Source organism: Odocoileus virginianus, chromosome 16 (assembly GCF_023699985.2).
Source record: "Odocoileus virginianus isolate 20LAN1187 ecotype Illinois chromosome 16, Ovbor_1.2, whole genome shotgun sequence".
Taxonomy (NCBI): Eukaryota; Metazoa; Chordata; class Mammalia; order Artiodactyla; family Cervidae; genus Odocoileus; species Odocoileus virginianus.
In genome coordinates, this window is record NC_069689.1 from 12502024 (window position 1) to 12528469 (window position 26446).

Consider the following 26446-nt stretch of genomic DNA (forward strand, 5'->3'; position numbering starts at 1 on the left):
TATGGCACTCTCTCTGCTCTCAGAGGTTAACATTTTTTGTAAACAATGCCTTCGTGGCATTTTGAGTAAAAGTTGATCTTAAAAATCTCAGATTTAGCTTACCCGAACTTTTGAGCAGCTTGCTTTTTTTCTGCTGGAGGAATCTGACGGCATTTGTCAATTTTTTTTTGAAAGGCCTACGGAAAAGGTAACAAATTCAACACTTGGGAACTCAAAGCCGCTGCCAGTCCTGGACAGGAAGGTTTTCTTATGTGCCTGAACTTGCTCGTATTTCTCAGACGTCCATTTATAACAGTTCTAACAAGATAGAATCTGCCTTTGAATATCTGTAAATACGGGTAAAGATCACAATCCCGCACGCATAATGGTCCAAGACTGAAGAGGCAGATTCTCGTGTTTGATTAATATTTATGTTACCGGATTCCTTTACAGAAAGAAAGAAGAAACACTAATTATGGGTGTGTGTTCCAGAGGCCCCGTCCTGGGTCTGTGCAGTTCCTTTAGAGAGATGTCCATTTCAGGATTTTTGGAGACAAGGTGTGTGTGTGTGGGGGGGGATGGGGGTGACTGTTCAGGTTTTGCTTGCAAGACAGGTAAATGTGCGATTGGTGATTTAATGACTGTCACAGGAAGGAGGAGGCCACCTTATTTCTGTTTTCTTTATTTTGACGACTCAACAGTGATGAAAATTATGAGTGATTTCTCCCTCTTGATTTCGGTTAAGGTTTGGGGCAGAGTGGTGGAAGGTTCTCGTTCAGAATCCTCAGAGAGAGCCCGCAGGCCCCCGAGTCCTCGTCCTCCTCTGGTGGACGCACCTTTCTATGTCCGAGTGGCTGGTGGGCTGCCTTTGAGGCGTGTTGTCCTGAGCCATGGGACAGGTCTGCAGGGCCCAAGTGGCTAGCCTTGTCACGTGTGGAAGCTTTGCTTGAGAATGAGGGATTTTGTGCGTTGGATCGTGTTGAAATACCCGTGGAATTGGTAGCTGGAGGAATCCCAGGGAGGCCTCCTCCAGAGGTACATTAGACATCTTCAACATTATTACTTTGAGCAGTCTAGATTTTCTTAGAGGGTTTTCTCGGAGCGTGGCCTCCAAGGCAGCATCCGACTCTGGGTTAAATTTGTCTCTGCCCTTGCTGATGTAGGAGTACCCCTGATGTAGAGACAAAAACACCTACAGGGCTGAAATAGGTTTGTTCTTAAACAACCCAGGGCAGACCAGTTCATCTCTTCATTTCTTCATATGTGAAATGGGGCTATCCCATTGTTTACGCTCCTGCCACCATCCAGATATGAAAACACACCATTCTGGAGGAGTAAAGTACAGTAATTGCTGATTGCAAAGACATCATGAAAGTGTCGACTGTTTTTGTTTAGTCCACGGGGGCAGGGTGACTAATTTGCAAAAGGGAAGGGAACCAAACAGCTATGTGTACAGCCTGTCATTCTATACGAGGGGAAGGAATTAGGGGGTTGAGGAGGGGTGTGAGAGGCAGGACTTGAATTTCCGATTGAGGGACCTGATACCAATAGGAGACCCCTTTCCTCATCCTGTTTCATTTTAGGGAGCTGCCCCCTCTCCCTCAGCTCCTGGTTATTGTTGGGGACTGCCGAATGATTCAGAATCCTGGTACAGAGCTGTTGTCCTTGACCTGAACACCCCAGAAAAGGTGTCTTTCCTGATGTGTTGTCTGGCCCCAGGAGAGGAGCATAAATGGAGTGTAGATTTGGGAGGGGGAGGAAGCAGGCAGCCTCTAAGTGCACAGTCTTGCTCCGTGCAGACTGGTGAGGAAAGTCTCGGTTTGCGATACCACCGCATTGCAAAGCTAACAGAAATTGGCATTTATGCCCACTGAGCACACAGCTGGCTGCCCTGAAATGGTACCTTCACAGGGGAAATGGGAGGCCCACGTGTCCTGTTGGGGCTTCGTCTTACATTTTTGTTGTTGTTTTTCTTTCGATGAGGCTTTGAGTCTTTTTTCCAGCAAATCCTGAATGACCTGAATTCGATTTTTAATAGGAATCACCTCTGGCAAGGCCCCAAACCTCTGGCTTAAGTTTGCTCGTTGGAAAATACCAATGCTTTCTTTGTATATCTGGTTGGTTCCCTCCAGGAGGGCCAAGACCCCAGGCTTGAGGGTGGGAGTGGGGGAGTGTGGCACTCTGCCTTCTCCACGGGGCACGCGGTGGAGCCCTGGTTCCCTGGCATCGGCGTGGGAGCTGGAGTCGGGTGGCGGGGGCACGGCAGATCTGCGTAGCCTGTGTTGGTGCAGGCTTGGAGCCAGAAGCTGGCTGGTGCTCCTTAATTGAATACAGATCTCAGTCTATTCCACGTGGGCATGCAAGGGTGGGCAGCGAAGGCAGTGATATTTCCCTTTGGACTTGGAAGCCCAGAACCCCCAGCCTGGAGAGCTTCCTCCCTGGTCCCTGCACCCAGCTCACCTGGTTTTGCAAAAAGAGGAAGGCAAATGGGTGGCTGGGGGTGGGGGCACGGTGTACAGGATCTTGCTGCACCCGTGTAAATATTGTTTGTGTGAACTGTGTCTTCTATCTTTGTTCGTGGCAGCTCGTTAATTAATCAGCCGATTACTGCTGCCTTCTTTTGACACATGCATGTATTTTGGGGCAAAAAGATTCTTGTTCTCCTAAAACTCTGAACGGAACCATTCAGAAAGTCCTCATCTATCCTGGGTTCCGGGCTGACCCCCGTCTTCTCTCTGTCCCCCACTGTCCCCCTCCCTTCCCCCCACCCCCAACACCGTCCCCTCCTCCCCACCCTTCCTTCAACCCAAGTGGGCTTGTAGTTGCGTGGAGGACAGACGCTAAACACAGCTAAATAAATCATGTTTACGCTTGGCGTTCTTGGTAGTGAAAAATCTGTTGGCTGTTTTTACTTCCTTATTTCTCAGCATTTGCTTCCTACCTGTTTTTGAGCACATGCCCAGAAATAGTAGTTTTGTCAAACGAGGGGATAATGCCAGCCAGCCTCTCTCTCTGCCAAGGAAGCTGCTGCATTTTGCAAAACAGAGTGACGTTTTTTAAGTGACACTAATGTTTTTTTTTTTTCTCTCCCCAAAGAAATTAGGATGTAGACTGAGGGTATTAAAATGCACTTAGGGAAGGGGGTGGGGGAAAATGCACCCAGTCACTCCCACCCCACAGCACGGGGACCTGCGGCTAGCAGGTTTAGAAAGGGTCTCACTTTTGTGTGCACTTGGCCGCTCCAGGGGCCAGAGGCAGCCGACGGATGAGAAGGGGCTGTCTCGACCCCGAGAGCTGAGTCAGGTTCATTTCAGCCCCAAGACTTAATTTTCTCTGCCATTTTGGATGATGTGGTACATGATTTTTTTTTTTTTCCGTGTTTTCTGGTTGGTTCTGTGTCTGTTCAGCTTCAGAGGCCTCCTGAGCAGTGCTGGCTGTGATTACCTTCAGGTTGTAAGCTCAAGTCTGGTCCAGGTTCAGAGAGGGGAGCTTGTTGGGATTCTAGCTAGACTATCATTGTTTATATAGAAGAGCAGTCAGGGAGGCATCCCTTCCTCTGGGTTTTTATCCACGATGCTATTTGGGCGGTCTCTGAAAAGTCATTTTCACCATGTGAGGCTGTTTGCTGGGCAGAGAGTTACAGCCGAATATATTAACTACAGATTTTAAAAAATACAGTTTTTTTTTTTTTTAAACCGTTTCAAAATCAAAACAGTGGTACAGAAATGTTGGGTGTTCCTGCCAGGAGGCGAGGCTAGTCTTATCAAGGAGTCTTCGCAGTGAATTCAGTCTGAGTGCAGGACATCGGCTCTGCTTCAAAGAGAGCCGAGGGGAAAAAAAAATGACAACAAAATCAAAGTCAGCATGCTGTGATTTCCCCCCCAGTTTCTAATGGGAATACTCTGCAACAGAAATGATATTTCCATTGAGGACTGCACTACCCGTTTCTTTAATTACATTAAATAGCGGTATAAACCTCAGCTGAACATAAACCCCTGTTACAGCGGCGCTGGGAGTGAGGCTAGATTGAATCGCAAGGAGCAATGTTACTGGTGTTAATGTGCTAACAATCTTTATTAAATTAATCCTGCGAAGTGTTAATTTTTACAAATTTTGTTGTGCACACACTGTACGTCACCGTTGGTGTGTTGGGAGAGGAAAATGATTTCGTGTCGGAAAGGAAGTAAGAAGGTGGCTGTCAGACGGCTCCCTTAGAAGGGAAATTTGTGATTTTCGCCGTCAAATGCTACCTGTGCTGAAAGGAAGGCTCACAATATGTATGTGAAATGCCATCTACATACAGAAAACTCAGTTAAAGGGAACTACTTTGTTGAAAGTAATTACAGGCCTGTTCACGTTTTAGTCAGTGACATTTCAGACTTGGCTTAGAAACATAAAGAGGCCATAGAAAGATTTTGTTCTTACGTGATGCAAAGCATTGAACCTCATATTCTATATGTCCATTAGCAAAAGGTAAAAAAGAAGTGAAAGGAAAAAAAAATAGACTCAGTCAACAACAAATGCAGGGGCGAGCTGGGGTTTTTATTATAGCAGTAGAGATCAATTGCATGTAACTCTAATAAATAGAACTAAAACCAGAAAAGGCATTTTTGCTATAGCAGGTTTTTTTTTTAAATACAATTAGATTTTTCTGTTTTTTTTTCCTTTCCCTTACTTCTTGTCTTCCTCCCTTCCTTTATTATTTATTGTTTTTTAAGCATTCCACTAATTGAGTTAAATTTCTAGTCCTTATAAAACAAGGAACTCTGCTGGTCCTTGTGGTTGCATATTCTCTTACTGCCCAGGTAGAGAATTTTATGGTCTGATCATAAAAAAAAAAAGGTCGATGATGCCTGTGTGTGCAAGCGTGTGCTCAGTCATGTCTGATCCTTTGCGACCCCATGGACCGTAGCCCGCCAGGCTCTTCTGTCCATGGGATTCTCCACGAAAGAATACTGGAGTGGGTTGGCCATTCCCTTCTTCAGGGGATCCTCTCGACCCAGGGATGGAACCTGCATCTCCTGCATTGGCAGGCGGGTTCTTTGCTATTGAGCCAGCTGGGAGGTTCCTGACGCCTCCCTTCTTCAAATCCACAACTCCGCCTGTACCTGCTGGTCCCTCCTGCCCACTCCTCTCGGGCTGAGTGATTGTGGGAACTTCCTTGCTGGGCTCGGCGTTGACTTGAAGGTCTTCTCACTGGCTGTGCTGCCTTGTTTTCGTTCTTAATTCTCTGGGACTCTCACAGTTCAGACTCGGTCTTTGTGATTCCATCGTGCACTCTTCGCATGGCAGAGCCAGTGTTGGAGCTGGTGGGATCTGCAAACCACGACCAGCTGTGAGCTCACCAGTTTGTGAACAAGTGTCAGGATTCAGTACTTCACTCACATGCCAGGCCCAGTGGATGCTGATGCAAAAGATAAACATGCCCTTAGTTTAAAACCCACGGTAGGCACCAAATCTGAAGAATCACTTCCTGGCTTACTTCCCTTCATGTGACACGTGACTTCTGTCTTGGCTGTGGATTCCTCCCCACCTCTCCCCTCTGCCTGAAATGAATGGGGACATGTCTAAGGCCTGCCTGGCCAAGCTGGTCATTGGACACTGGCCATCAGGGAAAGAGTCACAGCGTCCTGACCCCAAGTCCCGATTCTTCCTGCTTGAAATCCGAATGATCTAACCGGTTTCTGATTTCCACATGTAGACTGAGCTTTTCGGCCAGGGGTGCTTCGTGAAGATACATGTAGTCGACTGTTTGTGGCTCCTGATGCTGCCCAAGAGAAAATTACTGGAGGCTCTTGGGTGTGTCGTATTTCAGGGCAGAAATGCTAAAGATGGAAGCCACTGCCCAGCTTCTGATCAGAAGGCCCAGATCAGGGGGAAGGCGACATTCCTCTGCTAGGTATTGGTCGGCAGTTTTTGCTGGCGAGACTCATAGAATCTGTCAACTCGGGTTTGTCCTTGGCCTCTGTAGTTTGCATGGAATGCATGCAGACATTTTAACATGTCCATGTTGCTGATGTATGCGTGCGTGCATGTATGCATATATGTATAATCCCTCTATAATAGATGTGCATGCATACATTTTTCTAGCTAGTGAGACACGTGGTTTCACCTTCTGTTGTCCCCAGGCCTGCCCATTCCAGGATTGTGGGTCCCCCTTTGGCCAACCCTCCCTGTTGAGGTCGCCCCAGAGGATTCATACCTGTTTATCTGTGTGTGGCCGGAAGCCATGGCACAGAGGCCTCCCCTCCTGGCTGGAGGTCAAGTGAGCGTGTTCACTGGTGTGCCGGCAGTTCAGAGAGCTCCAGAGATTTCCGCAAAAGACAGCAAAAGGAGAGTCTGATCCGTGCACTCTCTCCTGCTGGTGCCCACTGGGGGCTGGCATGGTCAGCCTCGAGTACTTGGTCAGCTGCCTCTATCTTACCCTGAATGGTCCTCAGGGTGTGGTTCAGCCTGCCTCCCCAGCAGCGCCTGAAGTCTCCTCTGCTCCCTCCCTGGGCCCTTTGGAAGGGCCATCGAAGGTTCTGGAATTTGTGATCTAAGCTCACCAATCCTTGACGCAGGGCGTGGGAAGGGTTTTGCTGCTTGGTAGTATTTTAGCTGCTGGCATCTTGTGGAGATTGGGATTGGAGGCATTGGAACAGTTGCTTTTGGACCTGGCGGGGGCGGGGGGAGCCATGTGCCTGCTTCTAATTGCAAGACGCAGCTGCTGGGGGGGGGGGGGTTGTTCCATTTTTGAGCCCTGGTGGAGGGAAGATAGTGAGTTTGGTGGCGGGGTTGGGGGGCACTGTTGTTCCCGTCCTTGCCTCTCCCGTTTCTGGGGTGTGGGGAGCAAAAATAGTTGAACTGGGTGATTCAGCTGTTGGATCTCAGGAGCGCATGGGGCGGGGATGGGGGCATGCACAGCGGAAGGCTGCCTGGCTTTCGGGTGTCAGGAGGGCTGTGCTTCTGACATCCTCGCAGAGGCTGGGTCTTCTTGAGAATGTGTGGGCAGGAAGATGCCTCGAGGTCACTGTGGGCTCCGAATGGTCTCTGGATGGTCCTTGGGGGTATGGCAGTGGATGGGGCCTTAAGCCCAGAGATGTTCTTGCAGGCTCCTCCCTCTCTGCTGCCTGGCATCGGGTACCCACGGTTGTTCCTCTCTAAGCCCAGCCTGGCCCAGGCCGCAATGAGGGATGGCAAGCAGCTCCTTCCACCTGCGTTGGGATTCCCACCTCCCAGCCAGGTAGAGGACGGCTGTTTGCAGCATGTGGCCCCAGTAAAGGCCAAAATGGATGGGAGCTATGTTTTTATGGCCCCCCCTGGAATGACCCTGAAGGAAGGCTTGACACACAGCTGTGCAAACCCCATGAGACTTCATTTCTCCTTTTCCTTGCTTCTTTTCAAAAGGATACTTACCCATGTATCCCCAAGCCCAAACCCACGGTAGTCAGGCCTTCCTGATGGGTTCTCAGACTCATGTGACTAAATTTGATTCCAGTAGTGGGAACTGGGACTTGGGGAGTCCCAGCTCCCATAGAGGGTTTCCGGGTCCCGCAAACACTCTGGTGCAGTGACCCAGCCGTGCCTCACACCCACTCATCCAGGGTTGGGGATCTGACCTTGGCCTTGAAGGTTCTCATGGTGACTTACCCTGTCCACTTCCCTTCTGCTTTGACTTATTGTTACATATTTTATAATGAAATGCAGAACAAGTTCTAGTCTTTTCTGGTTCCCAGAACTTGGTTATTAAAAACTAAGAAAATGACATGAAATAATACCTGTAGAATGAAGGAGTTTATCCCCCCCCTCCCCCACTGCCCCTCCCCGGGGACCCATATCGCTCTGAGTAACAGAGAAGACTGCTTAGAATCTGGCTTGTCTCTTCCCCCTGTCTCAGCCACTCCCCCACTCCCTACCTCCTCCCTGTTCCTCCCCAAAAAGGAAGAGAGAAAGAACACAGAGGATGGGAAAGCTAGGGCTTGTCGGGTGAGTTCCCGCTGCCTGTCCCATTTAAGGTAGCACTCTGCTTCTTTCAAATAGGAAATTGCCAAAATGGATGTCATCGGCTGCTAATTAGATGTATTTTAACTGCAGGATCGTTTTACCAGCTAATACCCTTATTATGTGCTTCACTGTGAACCCATGGTGGAGCTGTTAAAATAGGAGCCTGTGGCCCTGGCAGAAGGCTCAGGGAGGCTGCGGGATCCATGGAGCCCTTTCCCTCTGTGACCCCACAGGGGCCACACCGGACTCCGTGCTGGAGGCTGAGTTCACTCGCCTCCCGGAGAGGTCCCCATCTTCCCCAGTGACTACCTGCCTTAGGTGATTTGACCAGGGCCTCAGTAGAGGAGGCCCTAAGTTCTCCAGGTTGAAGACCCCGAGAATCACACCCTCTCTTGTTCTAGACATCATGGTCCCCTGCCTTTGGCCTCGAAGCAACAAATGACCACGTGCTGTAGATAGACCTGGCAACTCCAGGCTGTATCCCCGCCACGAGGTGCCCCAGACAGGCAGGCCAAAACCTCCAGTGCTGGGTTTTCAAGTCTAAGCTGGCCTCCCTCCGTCTTCCCTCTACCAAACCAGACCGGCGGCTTGCTCAGTCGGGTCCAACTCCTTGCGACCCCATGGACTGTAGCCCACCAGGCTCCTCTGTCCATGGGATTTTCCAGGCAAGAAGACTGGAGTGGGTTGCCATTTCCTTCTCCACTACCGAACCGGAAGGCGTCCCGATTGATTCCCCATCAGGATTGAAGGGGGGCTGGGCTAGGACCAGAACCAGGATTCTTAAGTGAGAGCACAGCATTTGACTTCTGTGATTTCTCTCTCTTTCTCTCTCCCCTCGACTCCCTCTGCCCTGCTTAATACATAGCTTTTTTTTTTTTTTTAATCATCCTTAAGACAAAGTAGCTGGCAAAATATTGAAGCGATCCGAAAGAAATGTTTTTATTTGCCTGGGTGCGAATTGGGTTATCTGCCTATCTTGTTTATGAAATTCGGGGCTGCCTTTCCTGCAGTCTGTTCGCCTCTCAAATCTTTCCCGGCTCCCATTTCCATATTTCTGCGTGCATGTTCTTTGTTAATCACTTGGCAAGTGCTTATTTGAATATTAAAAATTTCTTTAATCATCAAAGGCAGGAGCACAGTCTCATGAATATTCATATTTTCCCCCTCCTCAGACTGGTGTCTCGTTCATTACCCTGCAGTAAAAGCCAAACAGCCATCAATCGCCCTCATTATAGGCTCTGGCCGTTGTGATTGGCTGCTGCTGCCCAGAGCTTTTTTTTTTTTTAATTTTTTTCCTCTTCTCCTATGAGCTGTCTTGTACCTGCCAGCAGCAGCCCCCCCACCTCTAAAAAAAACCAAAATCAACAATGCAAGAATAAATTTCTCTGGTTGAAAAACAACTCTGCAAACTTGTCAAACAGTCCTCGTGGTTTGCTGCCACTGAAGTGGCCACCAGCGCTACCTGCCCCCACCTGCAAAAAAACAAAACAAAACAAGAAAACCAAACCAAACAACCAGGAAAAAAAAAGTGTGTGTTGTGGGGGGGGGGGGTGGGGGTGGGGAGAGAAATTAAATAAATAAATAAAAAGGAAGAAACTTGAGCCTCAGAGATGAATATTTGTCAAGAGAGTTGACGTAAGTCTCATTTGCATAATGACTTTGTACTTCTGCATTAATAAAATTTGCATATGAAGCCATGTTAATTACTCCTGATCATGCTTTTTGCATTCATGCATAGTAATTTTCTCCGACTTGTGAGAATTAATGTCTTGGCATGGGGGGAGGGGGCGCGGGGACCGTCAGGTTTGCTTGCCAGTGGTCCGCTCTCGCACACACTCACTCCCTGTCTGTCTCCCCTCCTTGATCTATGACTCATTTTTGCACTATCGGTAGGAGTTCTTGGCTTAAAAAATGTATCAATTGAAAGGCAGCAGTAGGGAGAAAAATATACATCTCCTGTACCCGTGTATTCTAGAGCTCCTCTTTGCTAGCTAGGGATCTATAACCCTCCCATGTGGGAGGGGATACGAGGATGCAGCGATGGGAAAAAGGCGAGCCTTCGCCTCGAAACCAGGCTGGGGGTTTTTTTGTGTGTCTGCCTCGGTCGGTGTGGGCGTGTTTGCTGGGTACTGCGCATGTGTGCGGAGTGAGGGCGGAGGACCGTCTGCAGGGGCCCCCCCGCCAGAAGGGACATGGTCACAGACTTCCCCACCGGAGGGAGGCATTCAGAATCACCCGGAATTGGAGCTTCGGAAACGCTTTAGGGGTCTTGCTTCTGGACATTTTGTCCCTCCTTGTTTGCATGGAGCGAGAGTCCCGCCCCTCTGGGCTTGGTGGTCTCAGACATCCAGCCTCAGTTTTCCTTGTTCGTGGACAGGAGGCTCCTGATAGCCGTCTGATGGGAAAGCTATTGGGCTTCAACGAGATGACGTGTGCAGCCATTGTTGGCTTCTCTTTCCTGTAAGGAAAGTGAACTTCCACGACAAGGAGTGGGCCCGCAGAGGTCTTATTTCTCAGCCACCTTGGATCCCTCGCAAAGCCGAGATGGCGTCTGGGCGTCCCTCCACCGCATACGTCGGTGCGCGTGTGTCTCTAACAGGTCCAGAGAGAGCCGGCCTGGACCTCGGAAGAAAGCGTCTTTTGAAAGGAGTGCCTCGCAGGGCTTTGTAGGGGGCCATCGCTGCCGGGTTGTGGCGGGGGGGGAGGGGGGGACCCATAGGGAGTTAGGGAAAGTTCCAGAACGGAAAATAAATGCATGATAGTGACGGTTATTGGGTGTTTACTGGCAGCCTGGCTCTGGCCAGGCGTGTCCTGACCTTCCTTAAAAGGCGAGGCTCTGAGACGGTGACTCAGCCCGGGTCACGCGGCCGGGAGATGGCAGAGCCGAAGCCGGACTCTGAGGCAGCGGGGCCTCTGCGCTCCGGGCTTCCTCCGCTTGTCTGTAGGTGTATAGTCTGGTCACAGGGTCGAGTGCTCTGTCCAGGGCATTCTGGATTCCCTGGCTGCACTTTGCGAGGTAGCCACCCCCAGGGCTGGGAGGTGGTCTGGGACAGATGCTGTGGCCAGTCTTCATGTCGGGCTTAAAAAAAAAAAATCGAGATAAGGTTCACATAACGTAAGATGCACCGGTTTAAGCTGCGCAGTCGGTGGTTTTGAGTTTGCTCACAAGGATGTCAGTGCAGCTATCAGCACACCGAGGCCAGAGTGTCCCTGCTCTTTAGCCCTGACCTCCCGCGGCCCACCCCGTTCTGGGCCCCTGATGGCCACTCCTCTCCTTTTCCGTCGTCTCCCTGAATTTGCTCTTCTGGACACTTCCTGTCATCATACAATAGGTGGCTCCTCGTATCATCTTTGGCTTTTGCAGCTTCAGAAAGAGGCTGTTTCGGAGTTCCGCCTATGGGCGGGGTTCTGGTTTAAGCTGCTCTGGGTGGGATAGGGGGACCTCCCCCAGGGCAGAGGGTCTTATGAGAGCACCCTGAGAGGCCTCTGCGGGCTGCTTAGGATTGGAAGCCCCCGCGCCCTTGCCGCCCCCTCCTCTGCCTCCATGGAGCGGCTCCTCGGAGCAGGTGGACTTTGAGGAGGCCAGAAGTCTAACGAGGTCACCTGGGAGCCCCTCCGGGGGCGGCCTGGCCCCCCACCCCTGTCCGAGTTGGAGGATGACTTTGACTGTACAGACTCTGGCCTCACGAAGCCCGACCTTTCCAGAAGGAGAGGGGTGTGGCTGGACCTGCCCTTTGGTCTTTCCTCCCGACCACGGACACACAGGCTCTGCTCCCTTCCAGCCTGGGACCGGGCGCTTGTTACCTGGGCGCTCCGGCTGGTTTTCTCAGCCGTGGGAAACGGTGGTGGCTGTGTGCCGTGGCCTCACCCAGAACCTGGGGGCCGGAAGTTGTTCTTTGCAACCTCCGGAGGCCCGACTCAGCCCAAGGACCCTCCAGCTTCCTCCCAACCCTCATGGCCCTGCCTCTCAGGATCCTGGGGCACCCTGGTCCCCCGCATCCCTGCTGCAGCCCCTCCTCACCCCCCAGAGGAGGCAGGGCACTTCCACACTTGGGAGACACGCCGGATTCAAGTCTAAACCTCCCCAAGCCTCAGTCCCCCTCACCCCCGCCCCCTAGATCGGAGGTGGTCTTCCCTATGGAGCGGGGTGTTCGTGGTGAAGTGAGTCCAGCTCCTTGTGACAGGTGCTCCGCACAAAGCCACTGTGCCTTCCGTGGTGTGAAGGCAGGTGTGGACGAGGATGAACGTGCTGTCTCCAGCGCCGGGGAGTTATGGGCAAGGGTCAGGCAGGGCAGGCTTCTGGGAGGAGGCAGGGGACACTGGTTTCAGATTAGCTGACCTTTCTTGAGGTTCCTGCATCAAATCTGGGGCACGGCCTTCCGCTCAGCATTTGTGGCTGGAACAGTACACAAGGTCTTGGCCACACCTTCCAGGGCTGTCATGGGCTCAGAAATGGCTCGGCCCAGAGACTAACCTAGCACACGGTCTTCACTGGCCTAGAAGGACCAGGTGTTGGTATGGGTGTTAAGCTTTGACTTCTTGGAAGGACACATGCAGGTGGTCTTCACATGCTCTGATATTCCTGGTCCAAGATAATACCCGTTTTGGAGACCCAGGAGATACCGAGTTCTGGAGCCCCAGTTCTGGAGCCAGGCAGCCACCAGGGTTTTGGTGGGTCTGGCTGCTGGTGTCTGCAGTTTTCTGCGGTCATGTCATCAGTTTCCTGGTCTGTGCAATGGGTCTGCTGAGCCCTGCCCCCAGGGCATGCTGGGAAGCTCACTCCTGATGAAGATTGGCAGGCTGCTGGCTTGCTGAGAGTTTGCAGGGCTCTGTGGCTCCCTCGTGATGGCTGTAGAGTGGGCACATCCCCACCCCCCCAGACCTGTGCGGGGCCCTGAGCAGTCTGGGGGTGGGGGGAGCGTCCCTGGCAGAGCCAGCCCCGGAGCCCAGCTGCCCGTCATCTTGTTGATGTTTTCCTTTTGTCTCTCTGATGCTTCCCTGCTCAATTATTTACCCAGGGAATTTGGGCTTCTTCACTTGTGGTTTTGGCAAGGGCTTCACACAAATGTTTTGCCCTGGTGGTCTCTTAGCCATTTAAGATAAACGGCCAAATCAAACGCAGGCCTTGCCGGGGAGCCCAGGCGAGCTGTGGGGCTGGGCGGAGACCAGCAGGCCCTTGGCCGGGCGTCGCGGCTGTCAGACACGGGGAGGTGTGAAGAGGGGGTGCCGAGCGGTGCCAGGGCTCTCTGGGGCGGCGGAGGGGGGGCTGAGTTCAAAGCCTTTGAAAAGACCTTGGGGCTTGGGTGCTGCGTGTCGGTGTCAGTTGCTCTGGGCTGTAAAGGGCACCAGCTGGCCCTCCTCCAGGCGGGAGGCTGGGCAGTGCCCAGGCGCTGGGAGGGGACCACCTGGAGGTGTCCTAGGCTTGCACAGACGGCCCATCCTGACAGAGCACACAGTGGCGGCCTGGGACTTCCTGGTTCTTCCGGGGGGTGGGGGGGGGGTGGCCCAGATGTGGGAGGGAACAGATCCCCCAGTGGAGTCTGCTCCGGGACACACCAGAAGCCCCCACCTGGGGAGACCTTCTCGGGATCAGGGGTCCTGACTGCCCCTGGGTGCCCCAGCCCTGGGCTTTAGACCTCCCTGGGATGGGAGTCTGGTACCCACATGGCAGCTGTAGCCTCAGGACCCCGTCAGGCCCCGCCCACTTCCCTGGCCCCGCCCCCAGCCCTGGCTGGGCCCCCCCCCCCCCCCCCCACGGCAGGGGCTGGCACCCTGCGCCCCCACCCCACAAGGGCGGCCTGCAGCCCTCTGCCCCGGGCCCCGTTCCTTCCACTCCCCGAAGCCCTCGCACAGTCCAGGGTCCGACTGACCAGCCTTTTCTATTGTTTTCTCTCCAGGGCCGTGCAGGCCTGCCCAGCTGCCAGCGATGGCCCCCATAGCTGCCTCCTCCTCCCACCCTCACCCATCCGCGATCACTTCGCCTCTGCGCGCCCTGGGCGCTCTGCCGCCCTGCGTCCCCCTGCCGTGCTGCAGCGCGCTCCCTGTCTCGGGTGACGGGACTCAGGGTGAGGGTCAGACGGAGGCTCCCTTTGGATGTCAGTGTCAGTTGTCAGGTAACCGACCGCCGCGGTGGAGTGGGGGGCGGGCTCCTGGGGGGTGCGGGGGTGCCCTGGGCAGGGCTGGCGGCTGCCTCTCTCGCAGGTGTGCTGGGGCAAAGGTGTGGGGGCCCAGGGGAGAGGTGCCAAGGATGATGACACAACTCTACCCCGTGCCTCGGTCCCCATCGGTCAGGAGGTCCCCCCACCCCCATGCCTCCGCCCCTTCCGAGATCTCACTCTCAGCCTCCAAATTTCATCTCTTCCGGCTGTTTAGCTAAAGTTTAATTGGATAACTCTTAACATCTGAGGTTTTCTTCTGCCCTCGCCACTGCTCTCCCCACCCCAGCCACTACCCTCCCCACCCCGCCAAGACACGGCCAGGAGATGATTCTTTGGTTGTCTGTGTACATCGCCGGAGCCCTCCAAAATGCTGAGTTTCTCTTTGCGAGAATATGTTGCCCATTAACTTTTAGAAAAAAAGTTTCTCTGGAGGAGCCTTTTAGCTTCGGCTCTGGGAGGGAGTGAGACATTTTGGGGTGTGCGGGGTCGGGGGGGGGCGGGGTGCGCAGGGCAGGGGGCAGGGCTGAGCGCCCAGCTCTGGGGTTGGCGTGGCCGCCCCGTTATACAGATGCGCAGACAGAACAGTGCAGCGACCTGACCTGTGCTCTGTTACCTCCCTTCTCCCCCCTCAAACAAAACCCAAACTCCTGCTCCGGCCTGGGGTCCCTGGAGTGTGCAGGCCGGGACTCCTCATCCCAGCCTCTCCTGCTTAATATCTCGGCAGAGCCTGATGTAAGACACTGAGGCCGCAGGAGCCTTGTTGCTGATACAGACATGGGTGGTGGCGGGTGCCCCGCAGGGACCAGGAAAGGACAGGGTGAGTGCCCCGCCAGGGCAGGTTCCGTGTGTCCCTGCTTTGGCACCAGGCGTGTTGCTGGCTTTCTCTTGACTTGGGCAGTGAAAGGGAGACTTGTGGTTTTTTTTGGAGGGGGGGCAGGTTTTACTTTTAGCTGAAGCTCTCCCAAGGGGTGGCCCCTGTTAGAGACGCAGCTCTGCAGAGGGCCATGGGCAGCCCAGCTCCAGGCCTTCCTGCTGGTGGGGTGGTGGCCTGCAGCCTTCAGCGCCCCTTCCTGTGACAGATGGTGATGTCATAAGTACCGGGCTTGGGTCTTGAATGCACAGAGCAGAGACTGAATCACCCAGGAAGGCGTCTGCACAGTTTGCAAAGAGGGCGGCTCCCTGTCCCGAGCTGCCCGGATGCCCAGGGCAATGGGGCATCCTGTCCCGGCTCCGTGGGTCTGTGCTGTAACCCCTGCTTGCTGAGTGCAGGGCACCTGCTCCGTCCGGGTGGTCGAGTGGCTCTTGTGACTTCCTGTAATTCATGCTGCAGCTGTTTGGTGGGGGAGGTCGTACTGTCGACGGTCAGCCTGAGTGTTCATGACTGGACTCGGTCAAGTTGGTGCAGGAACAGGCTCTCCCTGGCCGTGGAGTTGCCTGGGGCTTGGCTCAGCCTTCCACTGTGCTTAATCTCTGGCTCTGCTTAGAAGCTATGGCTGAGTGCGAGTTAATTAACCCGTTTTACAGATGGGAAAGCCAAGGCTCAGGAGTGGGGGGGGGGGCAGTGGCTGGGCCCGGGCTGCAAACTGGGATTTGCCATCAGGACATCTCCCAACAAGGCCACCCTGCTTCCTGCTGGGTCGTGCACCTCTGCCTACATCCTGGGGAACGTTCTTACTCTGTCCCGCTTAGCCACAGTGCAGCCTGCTTTCCTTGTAGGGAACGTAAGTTGAAGGCCTACTGTGTGCTGCCTTGTGCTAGGCATGTGATGTACCTTGAATTTAATCCTCACAGTCACCTTAGGAAGTAGCTTTCCTGTTCCTACTTTGTGGTTGAGAAGATGAGCCCCAGAGACATGAGGTTATCAAGGCTCCCATTCATGCATTCACTCATTCGTTCGATCATTCTTGTGCAAACCGAGGTGCAGTTCCGAAAGGTCCCAGCCCTCCTGTAGCTTGCAGTGTGATGGGTCAGGTGGTGGAATGGGAATAGGGACCGAGGGAGCTGCTGGGAGGGCAGAGGTGGGCTTTGATCCTGGGCTGCCCATCCTGCACCCGCTTCCCCTTTGGCCTTGGCTTGCCTGGCTCAGAGGCCTTCCTGGACTTTAGAACTTGATGCCGTCAGGGCTGAGAGCTTGTCAGCAGCCCTTGTGGTTGTTGGCAGTGCCGGGGAGGGGGGGCAAGATGGGGCCGTGTCTGTTCCTTGGGTCCCTGGGCCTCTCCTCCTGACCTGCTCAGGGGCCAGCTCTCAGCTTCGGACGCTCTGCCCTGATCCCTAGCCCTGATCTTTCCTCCTTGGGTCTGCGGTAATTAGCCTGTGTCAGTTTGCGCCATCATATTTTCAGATCAGTGTCAGTACCTGAAAAATACCCCATTCCAGTGGTTTTTGTCCCTTTGTGGCTTCTGTCCCTGGCACTGGGCTGTTTCCTAAAGTGTTTTTAGTGCCTGTTCAATTAGTAGTTTGAGTGGAGTCATTAAATTCCCAGTAACCCGTTAGAAGAAGCAGTTCTCTGTAAAGGCGGAAAGGGGCTGCCGGCCTTAACTTTGTTTTGTCCCTTTTTGGATCAGGATGCACTGAACCTCTGTCTTCAACTTAATATGGAAAACCCCAGTGTAACCGTGTTCATCCATGTTAATTGCATGCCTGTGAATGCATTCGAGGTTCTTTATAGAAGGATGTGATTTTATGGGGGAGAAAGCCACACAAGTATGTGTGTTTGTGTATCTTTCCCTCTGGAAGCACCCTAAACAGCCCTGCCTCCCGGGACCTCAATCCCAGATCTTCTGGTTGTCACAGTAGGGAGAAGGGACTCGGGGTCCCCTTTGCTTTATGACTGTTGAGTTGGGGGTGTTCCTGGAAACTGAAATGTCTTCCCTGGGAAATTCCATATACAAACTTCTTCAAGGTGCCTGGGGAGTCAAAGGTCTGGGGCTCTGGTCCGGGCCCTGACTCCACCTGGCTGGTGACCTTGAATAAGTCATTTCCCTTCTCTGGACCTCAGTTTCCCCTTCTGGCCTTGCCAGGTGGTGCCTGTGGTAAAGAATCCACCTGACAACGTAGGAGATGTAAGAGACGTGGGTTTGATCCCTGGGTCGGGGAGATGCCCTAGAGGAGGGGCATGGCAACCCACTCCAGTATTCTTGCCTGGAGAATCCCATGGACAGGGGAGCCTGGAAGAGTTGGACACTACTTGAGTGATTTAGCATACACACACACATACATACATATATAGAGTACAATGTTGTTGTTCAGTGGCTAAGTTGTGTCCGGCTCTTTTGCGACCCCTGGACTGTAGCCCTCCAGGCACCTCTGTCCATGGGGGTTTCCAGACAAGAATACTGCAGCGGGTTTCGATTTCCTTCTCCAGGGCACTTTCCCAGACCAGGGGTGGAGCCTGCGTCTCCTGCACTGGCCGGCAGATTCTTTAGCACTGAGCTACCAGGGAAGCCCATGTGGTACATATGTAGCATTTAAAAACAAGGCTCCTCTCTCACACTGATCTTCAGAGCAGAACATACTGATCAGTTTCCATTACTGAGATGCTGGGGTTGCCTGTGTGGGATTTGGCTGGGGTTCCCGAGGTGGGGGTGGGTTTTGGACTCCCAAACCTTTTCCCTGTTTTGAGGCTTCCATGATTGGGAGGCAGTCATTGGAGACAGTGTCAGACTGAGGAGTGAAGACTGCTTTGTCCTGTATTGGCTGTGTGACCGTGGACAAGTCATTTCTGCCCCCCTGCCTCAGTTTCCTCACCTGTAAAATGGGGTCATTGAAAGCGTGTTCTGAAGTTTGGATGAGGTCATGCATGCCAAGTGCTGAGAACAATGCCTCTTGCTGAGCGAGCCCTCCAGACATTCTGATTCATGCACAAGCAGGATGAGTCTCACATCATTATATCATTACCTGCCTGGCTCCATCTGGAATCTTACTTGAAGCTTGGATCCCTAGTTTCCATTCTTAAAGGCATTTAGCCTCTTGGCTGGCTCAGGTGGTATACCAGCTTTGGGAGGTGGTGAAGGAACCAAGAAACTTCATTGCATATTTAAAAGCCGCAAATGGTCATCAGCCACAGTGATTAATACATGCGCTTGGTGAAGTTCAAGGTCTCCAGCAAGAACACACAGGATCCCGGCTCGGGGAAGTGAAGTGTTTGGATTTAATAGAAGGAGTCAGTTGCAGTCATTAGTATATGCTGAAATCACAGGGCAATCTTGTAAAGTTAAATTCAATTTACTTTTCTACTGAAATTGTGCTTGCTGTGTTATTTAACCAGTCTGGGGTTTCTTGGCATGGGTTAAAAGGACAATAAAGATAAAAGAATACCTGTAAGTAAATAGTAGGGTTTCGCAGTAGAATCTATCGTTTTTCTCCTCCTTCAATTATATCCCAGTGTTCATTTTGTGTTGGTTTTTATAACTGGAGCCTTCCAATGGGACGCCGTGAGGGAGACCACCGTAGCTGTGGAAGCTTGATGCAATTAATACAGTCTGTCTGGAAAGTGGCCTTATTTCTGGAAGTTTTATGTTAATGATATGGTCTGCGCTTTGCACATTTCATACTAGAACGAGAAGCAAGCCGTAGTTTCATTTCGGACTGGGTTTGATTAACACCGAAGGATCGGTGGGCAGCCACAGGGCGACGTGGACCAAGATGGCAGTTTTTGCCGGCCCCCACTGGGGCACCGCCTCCATTCTGGGGCGGGGGGCAGGGTGCAGAGGCGCCCCCCTGGGGCATGGGGCCTCCATGGAGACCTTGGAGGGAGGGGTGAGTATGGAGTGAGGAAGAGAGTTTGAGTGTGGGCGTGCGCGTGTGGACAGAAGCCCTCTGTCCGGGAAGGTTCCAGACACGCCCTTGCCTTTCTCCTGATTCTCTCTGCAAAGTCGCGTGCCTTTCGGGGTCTTTCTGGGCTCACTAGGTCCCAGGGGCCGTGGCTGGGGGTTGGCTCACTGTTGGAGGAAGGACTCTCAGGGGAATTATTAAAAATGTAAAGAGTCATCTGTCCGCCCTGACTGACGTCTACAACACTGGAGGGGCCGGTGGTCCCACTTGTCGGTGGTGACTGGCGTCTGCTCCCGTGTCTGTCTGCCGACTTTCTGGAAACACATGGCTGTAGACAGAAGGCTGCATGGCTCCCCTGGTCGGAGGGAGCCGCCCCTCCAGCCTGGCGGAGGTGGCCAAGGGTGGCAGGGCTTGAGTGGACTCCAGGGAAGTCCCCTGTCCCCCAGAGCTGCAGACCTCAGATCTTGTCCGGCACCACGAGGCATCAGAGGGGGCTTGGGGGCCAGGAGGGGCCCATGCTACCTAGTGGGGGGCTGGGGCACCTACCCGTGTGACTGTCCTTAGATAAAAGGGGGGGTCCCAGCAACATCCCCGGTGGAGACCGCTGCACTGCCTCGCCAGATTCCACTTGCCTCTCCGAGCCGGCCCTTCAGACGTTCTGAAGGCAGAGCTAAATCAAAGAATTCTGTTCAAAATCCGCACAAGATGTTGCTGTTTTTCTGCTCTGACAGGAGAGGCATTTGGAAGTGCAGTTTCTTTCTTTCTTTCTTTCCTTTTTTTTTTTTTTATAGCTGTCTTAAAAAGGAGTTTGGCTGTTTAGCACAGCTGGCGCTCATTACATTATGCACTGGCAATAAAATAGCATGTGTAATTAATTTTTAATGCAGCGCTGGGTGCAGCGCTTTAAAGCTGTTAGCAGATGAGAAGGGCCAGCACTGGCCACCGACATCACAGATCTCAGAGCAGGGCGGCCACGTTCTGCAGCTTGAAAGGAGATCTGAACGGCGCCCTCTGCTTGGATGGAGTGGCCCAGAAATGGGTCTGCCTCCTGTGACCCGAAGACTTGAGTTAATTTTTTAACGATCTAGAACCAGAGGTCCTGAGAGATCGTCTTACCCACCCCCTTCGTCATCCAGAGGGGGGACACCGAGGTACAGACTGGGGAAGAGGGCACAAGATGTGCTGTGGCACAGCGCTGTCCTTCCTCCAGCCTCGGCCCACTAGACGTCACTGCCCCTCTTGAGTTCATATTGGAAACTGGACAGGGAAGTTCGTCATCTAGCTGAAGCCATGTGATATGTGCAGTTAGATTTGGCCACTGATAGAATTTTTGTTTTGGGAGCCCTGAACCTAGCCTGTTGGACCCCCAGTTTTGCCACCTGCAGTGGGGACCTGCATCCATGTGTCCCAGCTTTGAGACTTTCTGTCATTGTCCTTTGATTGCTGGCTGCTCCATCCCTTCTGTGGCTCATCTCTTCTGTGGCATGGATTTATGCTTGAAATTAAATGCCGTTGTGGACACACATTGGTGGAAGTGCTGCAGGCAGTGTGGGAGGCTCCAGAGACGGGACCGTGCTCGTTCCTTGTTCTCAAGGTGGGCTGGTGTTAATGTGTGTCTCTGGGCTAGCCGCTGTCTTTCTCTAAGCCTCAGTTTACCCATCTGAGAAATGGGACTCCTAGAAGTACCCACTCGTCATCCCTGCCTTGGAGGGTCCCCTGATTGGCCTCCATCCTGGGGTGGCCACAGCTGATTGCCAGCACGTGGGGAAGCACAGGCAAAAGGAAGTTTGGAGGGCAGGAGGGAGAAGCCCGACCTTGGGTGCTCCGTACCCTGGTGACTTGGTTGCCATCTCTTTGAACGTCTGTCCCGGGAGGTTTTCTTAGCAGGAATGAAGGAGGGGGAAGGCCCAGTGCCATCACTGTCCCTGAGACTTGCCGCTGTGTCTCAGGGGTCTGACAGGACCCAGCAGTGTTCTGGGCACCGTGCGTTCCTCACTCAGGCACTCATCCTCGTAACACTTGGAAGGAAAGGCAGCCCCATCCTTTCTGTTTTGCAGATTTTTTTTTCTTTAATGGCCGCGTGATGTGACATGCGGGATCTTAGTTCCCCCACCAGGAATCGAACTTGCAGCCCCCTATAGTGGAAGTGCAGCGTCTTAACCCCTGGGACACAGGGAAGTCCAGCCCCATGCTTTTGCTCATGAGGATACTGGGGCTCAGAGAGGCTACGCAACGCACCAGGGCTCACACAGCTCACAAAGAGCTGAACTGAGATTGGAACTCGGGCCTGTCCCGCCCTGAAGTCGTGTTCTTGGCTGTCCCTACGGCTTCACATCGGTGGGGCCGCTTGGTGGCTCAGAGGCAGGCAGCGGAAAGGCAGGTCACCCATGGGAAACCAGGCTGCGTTCAGATACGATCCTGGGAGAGTCCCCTGTGTCTTCCTTCCTCCACGGGTCATGCTGCTGCCTGATCTGGGCTGGACGTGGAGGTCCAGCGTCCTGGACCCCAGATAAGTGCCCTGGGGTCTCTGCCCTAGAGGACCTCGCAGTGGTGGTGGGGGTGGACAGACGCTGGGAGGTACATTCTCCTTAAGGCCTTTATCTGCTTAAAGGAAATAAGCAGCTGGGCCCGTGGGAGCTGGGAGGGTCTCGGAGGGCCACCGGGGTTCTCCTTGTGGAGGTGAGGTGGGTGGGGGAAAAGACTTCTTCCCAGGCATGGCCAGATGACAGATGTGTGCGTGGGTATCCCACTGACCCCATGAGCCCCCCTGTAGCCCCAGCTGGCCCCCAAGGGGTCCGACTTGTTAGTGACTTATGAAAGCACAGAGTATTGGACCCTCAGACCTCCCAGGGGGAAGTTTTGACATTGAAGAAGAGGCCTGGAGTATGGGGGAAGATTTTGTCATCAGATTGCCCTCGAGTTCCTTCATGTGCCGGGTTGACTTGGAGCCCCTTCTGTCTTCCCAGCGCTTGAGTCGGCCCAGGCGTCTGGAGCTGGTGGACTCTGAAGACCCCGCAAAGGCGTGTTCACGTTTGTGAGAGCAAGCAGGCCAAGGCACATGGGAGTGCGATGCGCTCCTGTTTTTTGCACATGGTTTCCTGGAAGCAATTTCTCCTCCAGAAGAAACCAGCTTTCGTCGTCCTTTATAGCTGGAGGTGTTCGTGGCTGCTTTTTTTTTTTGGTGGGGGGAACAAGATGTCCTTGACTTTTCAAACCCGAGGCCCGGGCGGGACAGAGGAGGGACTGCGTGCTGTACATATTTCACAATCAAACCCAAATCGTCTAAACCATGAAATAAAGTTTATCCAAACATAATCAGGGCTGGCCAATTTAATCCAGAAAGCAGTGGGAAGGAACCCTTGGCGGGCAGGGGTCCCTCTGTGGTGTTCTGCCACCCAGCGTCGTACCGGCGGGGGTGGTGGGGTGGAATCCGTAGCCTGCCCGAGGTGCCCACCCCCTCCTTGGGGGCGTTATTTAATAATAATCCAAGAGCCTGGGTTGGGGGATGAGGTGTGACCATGTGTGTGGTCGGGGTGGGGGATGCGACCATGGTGAGTTCCTCTCCCATCAGGGTCCTACATGCAGCAGGGGACCATCAGGTCACGGCCAGGTCATCATTTCTGTGTGTCCCCCTCCCCGCTACTTCCTAGCCTCAGGCTCTCTGCTGGGGGCCTTCCCGCACACTTAATCATCTCTCTTAGGAAGGTAACCTATTCTGTAGGTCACCGGTGAGGGTGAGGCGACCTTGACCAGAGAGGTGATGTGACTTGCCCGACATAGCACAGCTGCTAGAGGGCAGAGGTGGGATTTGAACCCAGGACTCCTCGGGTGTAGGGGCCACACGCTGCTCTTCTCCTCACTTTTGGTTCCGGACTGCCACCCCGCTGGCCTTCCACCTGGCAGGTGTGAGGGAGAGGGGCAAGGTAATGAATCAGGGGAGCCGCTCAGGACTGGCCCGAGCCTGGGCCGATTGGAGGACCTGTGTTTTTTGGTTTCAGCACAAGGGGTCAGAGGGCTCGGAACTTCTTCTCCAAGGAGGTCAATGCAATAATGGAGTCACTCCCTGCAGAGACGGGGGCAGTTGGAATCTTTTCGTAAGTCCAGACATTTTTAATGGTGGCCTTTTGTCACGAGAGGCGAGGAAGGGCTGGTGGGACCAGGCCCTCGGCGCCCGAGTCGGCCTTGGAGCCGTGTGTAACAGTGCTTCCTGATGCAGGCGCCCTCTTCATGAACTTCCTGCTGTTTTGTGAACCAGCATCTAGTTTTTTCTTGCTTCCCTGCTGGCTCAGTGGTAAAGAATCCGCTTGCCGATGCAGGAGACGCGGGTTCGATCCCTGGGTCGGGAAGATCCCCTGGAGGAGGAAATGGCCACCCACTGCAGTATTCTTTGCCTGGAAAACTCCTTGGACAGAAGAGCCTGGCGGACTACAGTCCATGGGGTTGCAAAAAGAGTAGGATACGACTTTGTGAGTGAGCCGGCATGCACAGTCCTTTCTTGCTTTAACAGCAGGGAAACCATGGCCTGAGGGCCCACTGTGTGCACAGGCCGCATACAGTCGTCTCCACCGATTCTTTCTCACAACAGTGTGAGGCTATGTGTGTTGAAAATATATGAAATTTAGCATCTTAATCATTTTTAGTCAAGTGGCATTAAGTCCATTCACCTTCTTCTGCTACCATCACTGCTAGCCATTGCAGGCACTTTGTCACCCCAGATCGAAACTCTGTACCCGTTAAACGCTCACTGCCCATCCGCCCCGCTCCCAGCACACAACCACTGTTTTACTTCTTCCTGTCTCTGTGGGCTTGACCTCTCTGGGGGCCTCCTATGAGTGGAATCATGCAGTATTGGTCTTGCGGGTCACTCAGCACTGTGTCCTCAAGGTTCATCCAGTTACGGCAAGTGTTCGGATCACCTTCCTTTTAATTTATCCTTTTAAATTTTACTTTATTGAAGGATAGTTGATTTACAATGTTCTCTTAGTTGTGGGTGTCCCGCTAAGTGATTCAGTTGTACGTATGCCTATACCCATTCTTCTTCAGATTCTTTTCCCGTATACGTTCTACCTTCCTATTGAAGGCTGAGTCATGCTCATTGAGTGGATGGACCACAGTTGGGCCATTCATCCTGTGATGGACACTGGTTTATTTCCACCTTTGGCTGCTGTGAATAGTGCTGCTGGGAATGTGGGTGTGTGCGTCATGGTTGGAGACCCTGCTTTCAGGGTGGTGAGTACCCAGGGTGGAATTGCTAGATCACACGGTAATTCTGCTCGTTGAGGAAACCCCCACCTCTTTCCCACGGTGTCTGCATCCTTTCACTTTCCCACCGGCAGGGCTCAAGGGGCCCAGTATTTTCACCTCTTCACCCGTAGCTGACCGTTGGGGTTTACAGTTGAGGACTCCAAGCCTCAGGAGTGTGGACTCCAGCTGGCCCAGGTTACGTGGTTAGTAAGCCTGAGAGTCTGGGCTGGAACCGGCCTCCAGACTCAGACTTGGAGCCTGTGGCTGTGGTGCTGGGCCACTGTCTTCAGCCCCTTTGAGGGTCTCTAACGTCACTTGTAAAGGCTTCCTCGAAATGGCCCCATCTCCCGGGGTACTGGTTTTCAGCTGTCAGCTAAGCATTTTGTTAGCTTGAGCCTTGGGGGGAAGTAGATTTTGCAAATGGACAGTTTTCACTGTCCTTTCTGCTGTGTCCTCAGGGCGTTGATATGGGTTCAGTTCAGCAGGAAGAGTATTTATTTAGGATGGGGACCCTTGGGGGCTAGGGAGAGCCGGCTGGTGTCTGAGGGTCCGCGTGGCCCCTCTCTGAGCCTCTCCTGTCTGCAGGGGGTCATCGTCACGCCAGCCTTGCTTGCCCTGGCTGGACTGGGACGGTTTGGAGAATAGGCATCCTGAGTTGGACTCCCTGGGTCTGCAACTCCCCGGGTCTGCTCCTCTGATCAAGAGGCCTCGGGTCCTTGTTAAAGGGGAATAGTGTTAGTCTCTTGGCTGTGTCCAACTCTTTGTGACCCCATGGACTGTAGCCCGCCAGGCTCCTCTGTCCATGGGGATTCTCCAGGCAAGAATACTGGAGTGTGTTGCCATGCCCTTCTCCAGGGGATCTTCCCGACCCAGGAATCTCCTGCATTGCAGGTGGATTCTTTTCCTTCTGAGCCACCAGGGAAGCCCTGGTGGGATAGAGTGGGGGGTTTTCATGCAGAGCTGTGATCTCTCTGTTGGCCCTAGGGTTGCTGTAGCAAATGACCACCGTGTGGGTGTCTTCAAACAGCAGGAGTTTGTCATCTCACAGTTCTGAACACTGCCAGTCCACAAGCACGGTTTCAGTAGGGCCGTGCTCCCTCCAAAGGGGAGAATATTCCAGCTTCCGGGGGCTCCAGGAGTCCCTTGGCTTGCGGCCGCATCCTTCCTGTCTCCGCACCTGTGGTCACGTGGCCTCCTCCTTGGGGATCTGTCTTCTCTCTGGGATAATTAAAACGAAAAGGGCAACTGTCATTGGGTTTAGAGCCCACCCGGATAATCTGGGATGATGTCATCTCACATCCTGAGCTTAATTACGTCTGCAGTGACCCTTTTCCCAAATAAGGTCACATTCACAGATTCTAAGGATTTGGTTCGAAACATCTAAGAACGCTTCATTTCAGGGGTGGCCATTCAGCCCACAGCACACCCCCTTCCTGTGTTGTGAGCCCCTCCAGGGCAGGAACCCCAGTTCGGTGCTCTCCATGAACCCCCAATGCCTGGCACAGATTCAGGCACAGGCAGGGCTCCCCCAAATGTGTGGCGGGTTGAACTTGGAGCAGACCTCCAGTGGAATGACCACGTGTTCCTTTCCCCAGGAAGGTGATTCTCCGACACGGTCCTCTCTGGACAGCACTCGGACCTGCATGGTTTATGGAAAGCTGTGTGCCCCCCACCCCCTGCCCCCCGCCACTTCTGGCCTTGTGCCAATTCAGAACACACGTATTAACAGAGAGGGGGTGGCTTTTAAAACTAGTCTGCAATGATTATTATAAGAAAGAAAATTAGTAGAGTTGAATAGACGCTAAAAATAGCTGGACACATACTTGCCTATAATCTTATTATGTTTCTTTTAAAGAAAATATAATTATTTTTGTCAACCGGCTCTAAGAAGCCAGGAGTATTTTTAGTGTGCATCTTCTAAGATGTCCAGCATCTTTTTAGGAAGACGCACATGTGTGATGTCACCACGTCAGGCTGCAGGGACCTCTGGAGCAAGGCGGGTATGCGGGTGAGTGAGAGCATCGGGAGCTCAGACCTGGCCGTGTGGCCATGCGTGTCTTTGCTGGGAGGATAGTCCCTGCGTGGCCTGACTGTGCCCACACCTGCTCCACTGGTTCAGCTCTGGGACCAAGATGGTCAGGGCTGTGATGATCCGGGTCTGAGTGGACCTGCAAGAATAACCAAGACTAGAGGGAAAACGTTCCGTGGCTTTTTCACTTGGAGCCAAACGTTGCCTCATGTAATTTTCTCCCTGGTTTTTCCCATTGCCTCTGCCAGGGTCCTGGGGCCTGGCACAGACTCCGTAA

General features: G+C 53.2%; 1 protein-coding gene across 6 annotated transcripts in view; it reads left to right on the top strand.

Annotated features, from left to right (window-relative positions):
- BCL11B (BCL11 transcription factor B) overlaps positions 1 to 26446 on the top strand; it is a 103566-nt gene that overhangs the window by 27681 nt on the left and 49439 nt on the right. For 3 of the 6 annotated variants that reach the window (XM_070477857.1, XM_070477858.1, XM_070477859.1), the window contains exon 3: positions 13863 to 14078. The exons of the other annotated variants lie outside the window; for them this stretch is intronic. In XM_070477857.1, the coding sequence (XP_070333958.1) occupies positions 13863 to 14078 (216 nt within the window). The remainder of the gene's footprint in view (positions 1 to 13862; positions 14079 to 26446) is intronic. 6 annotated transcript variants of the gene reach the window in all.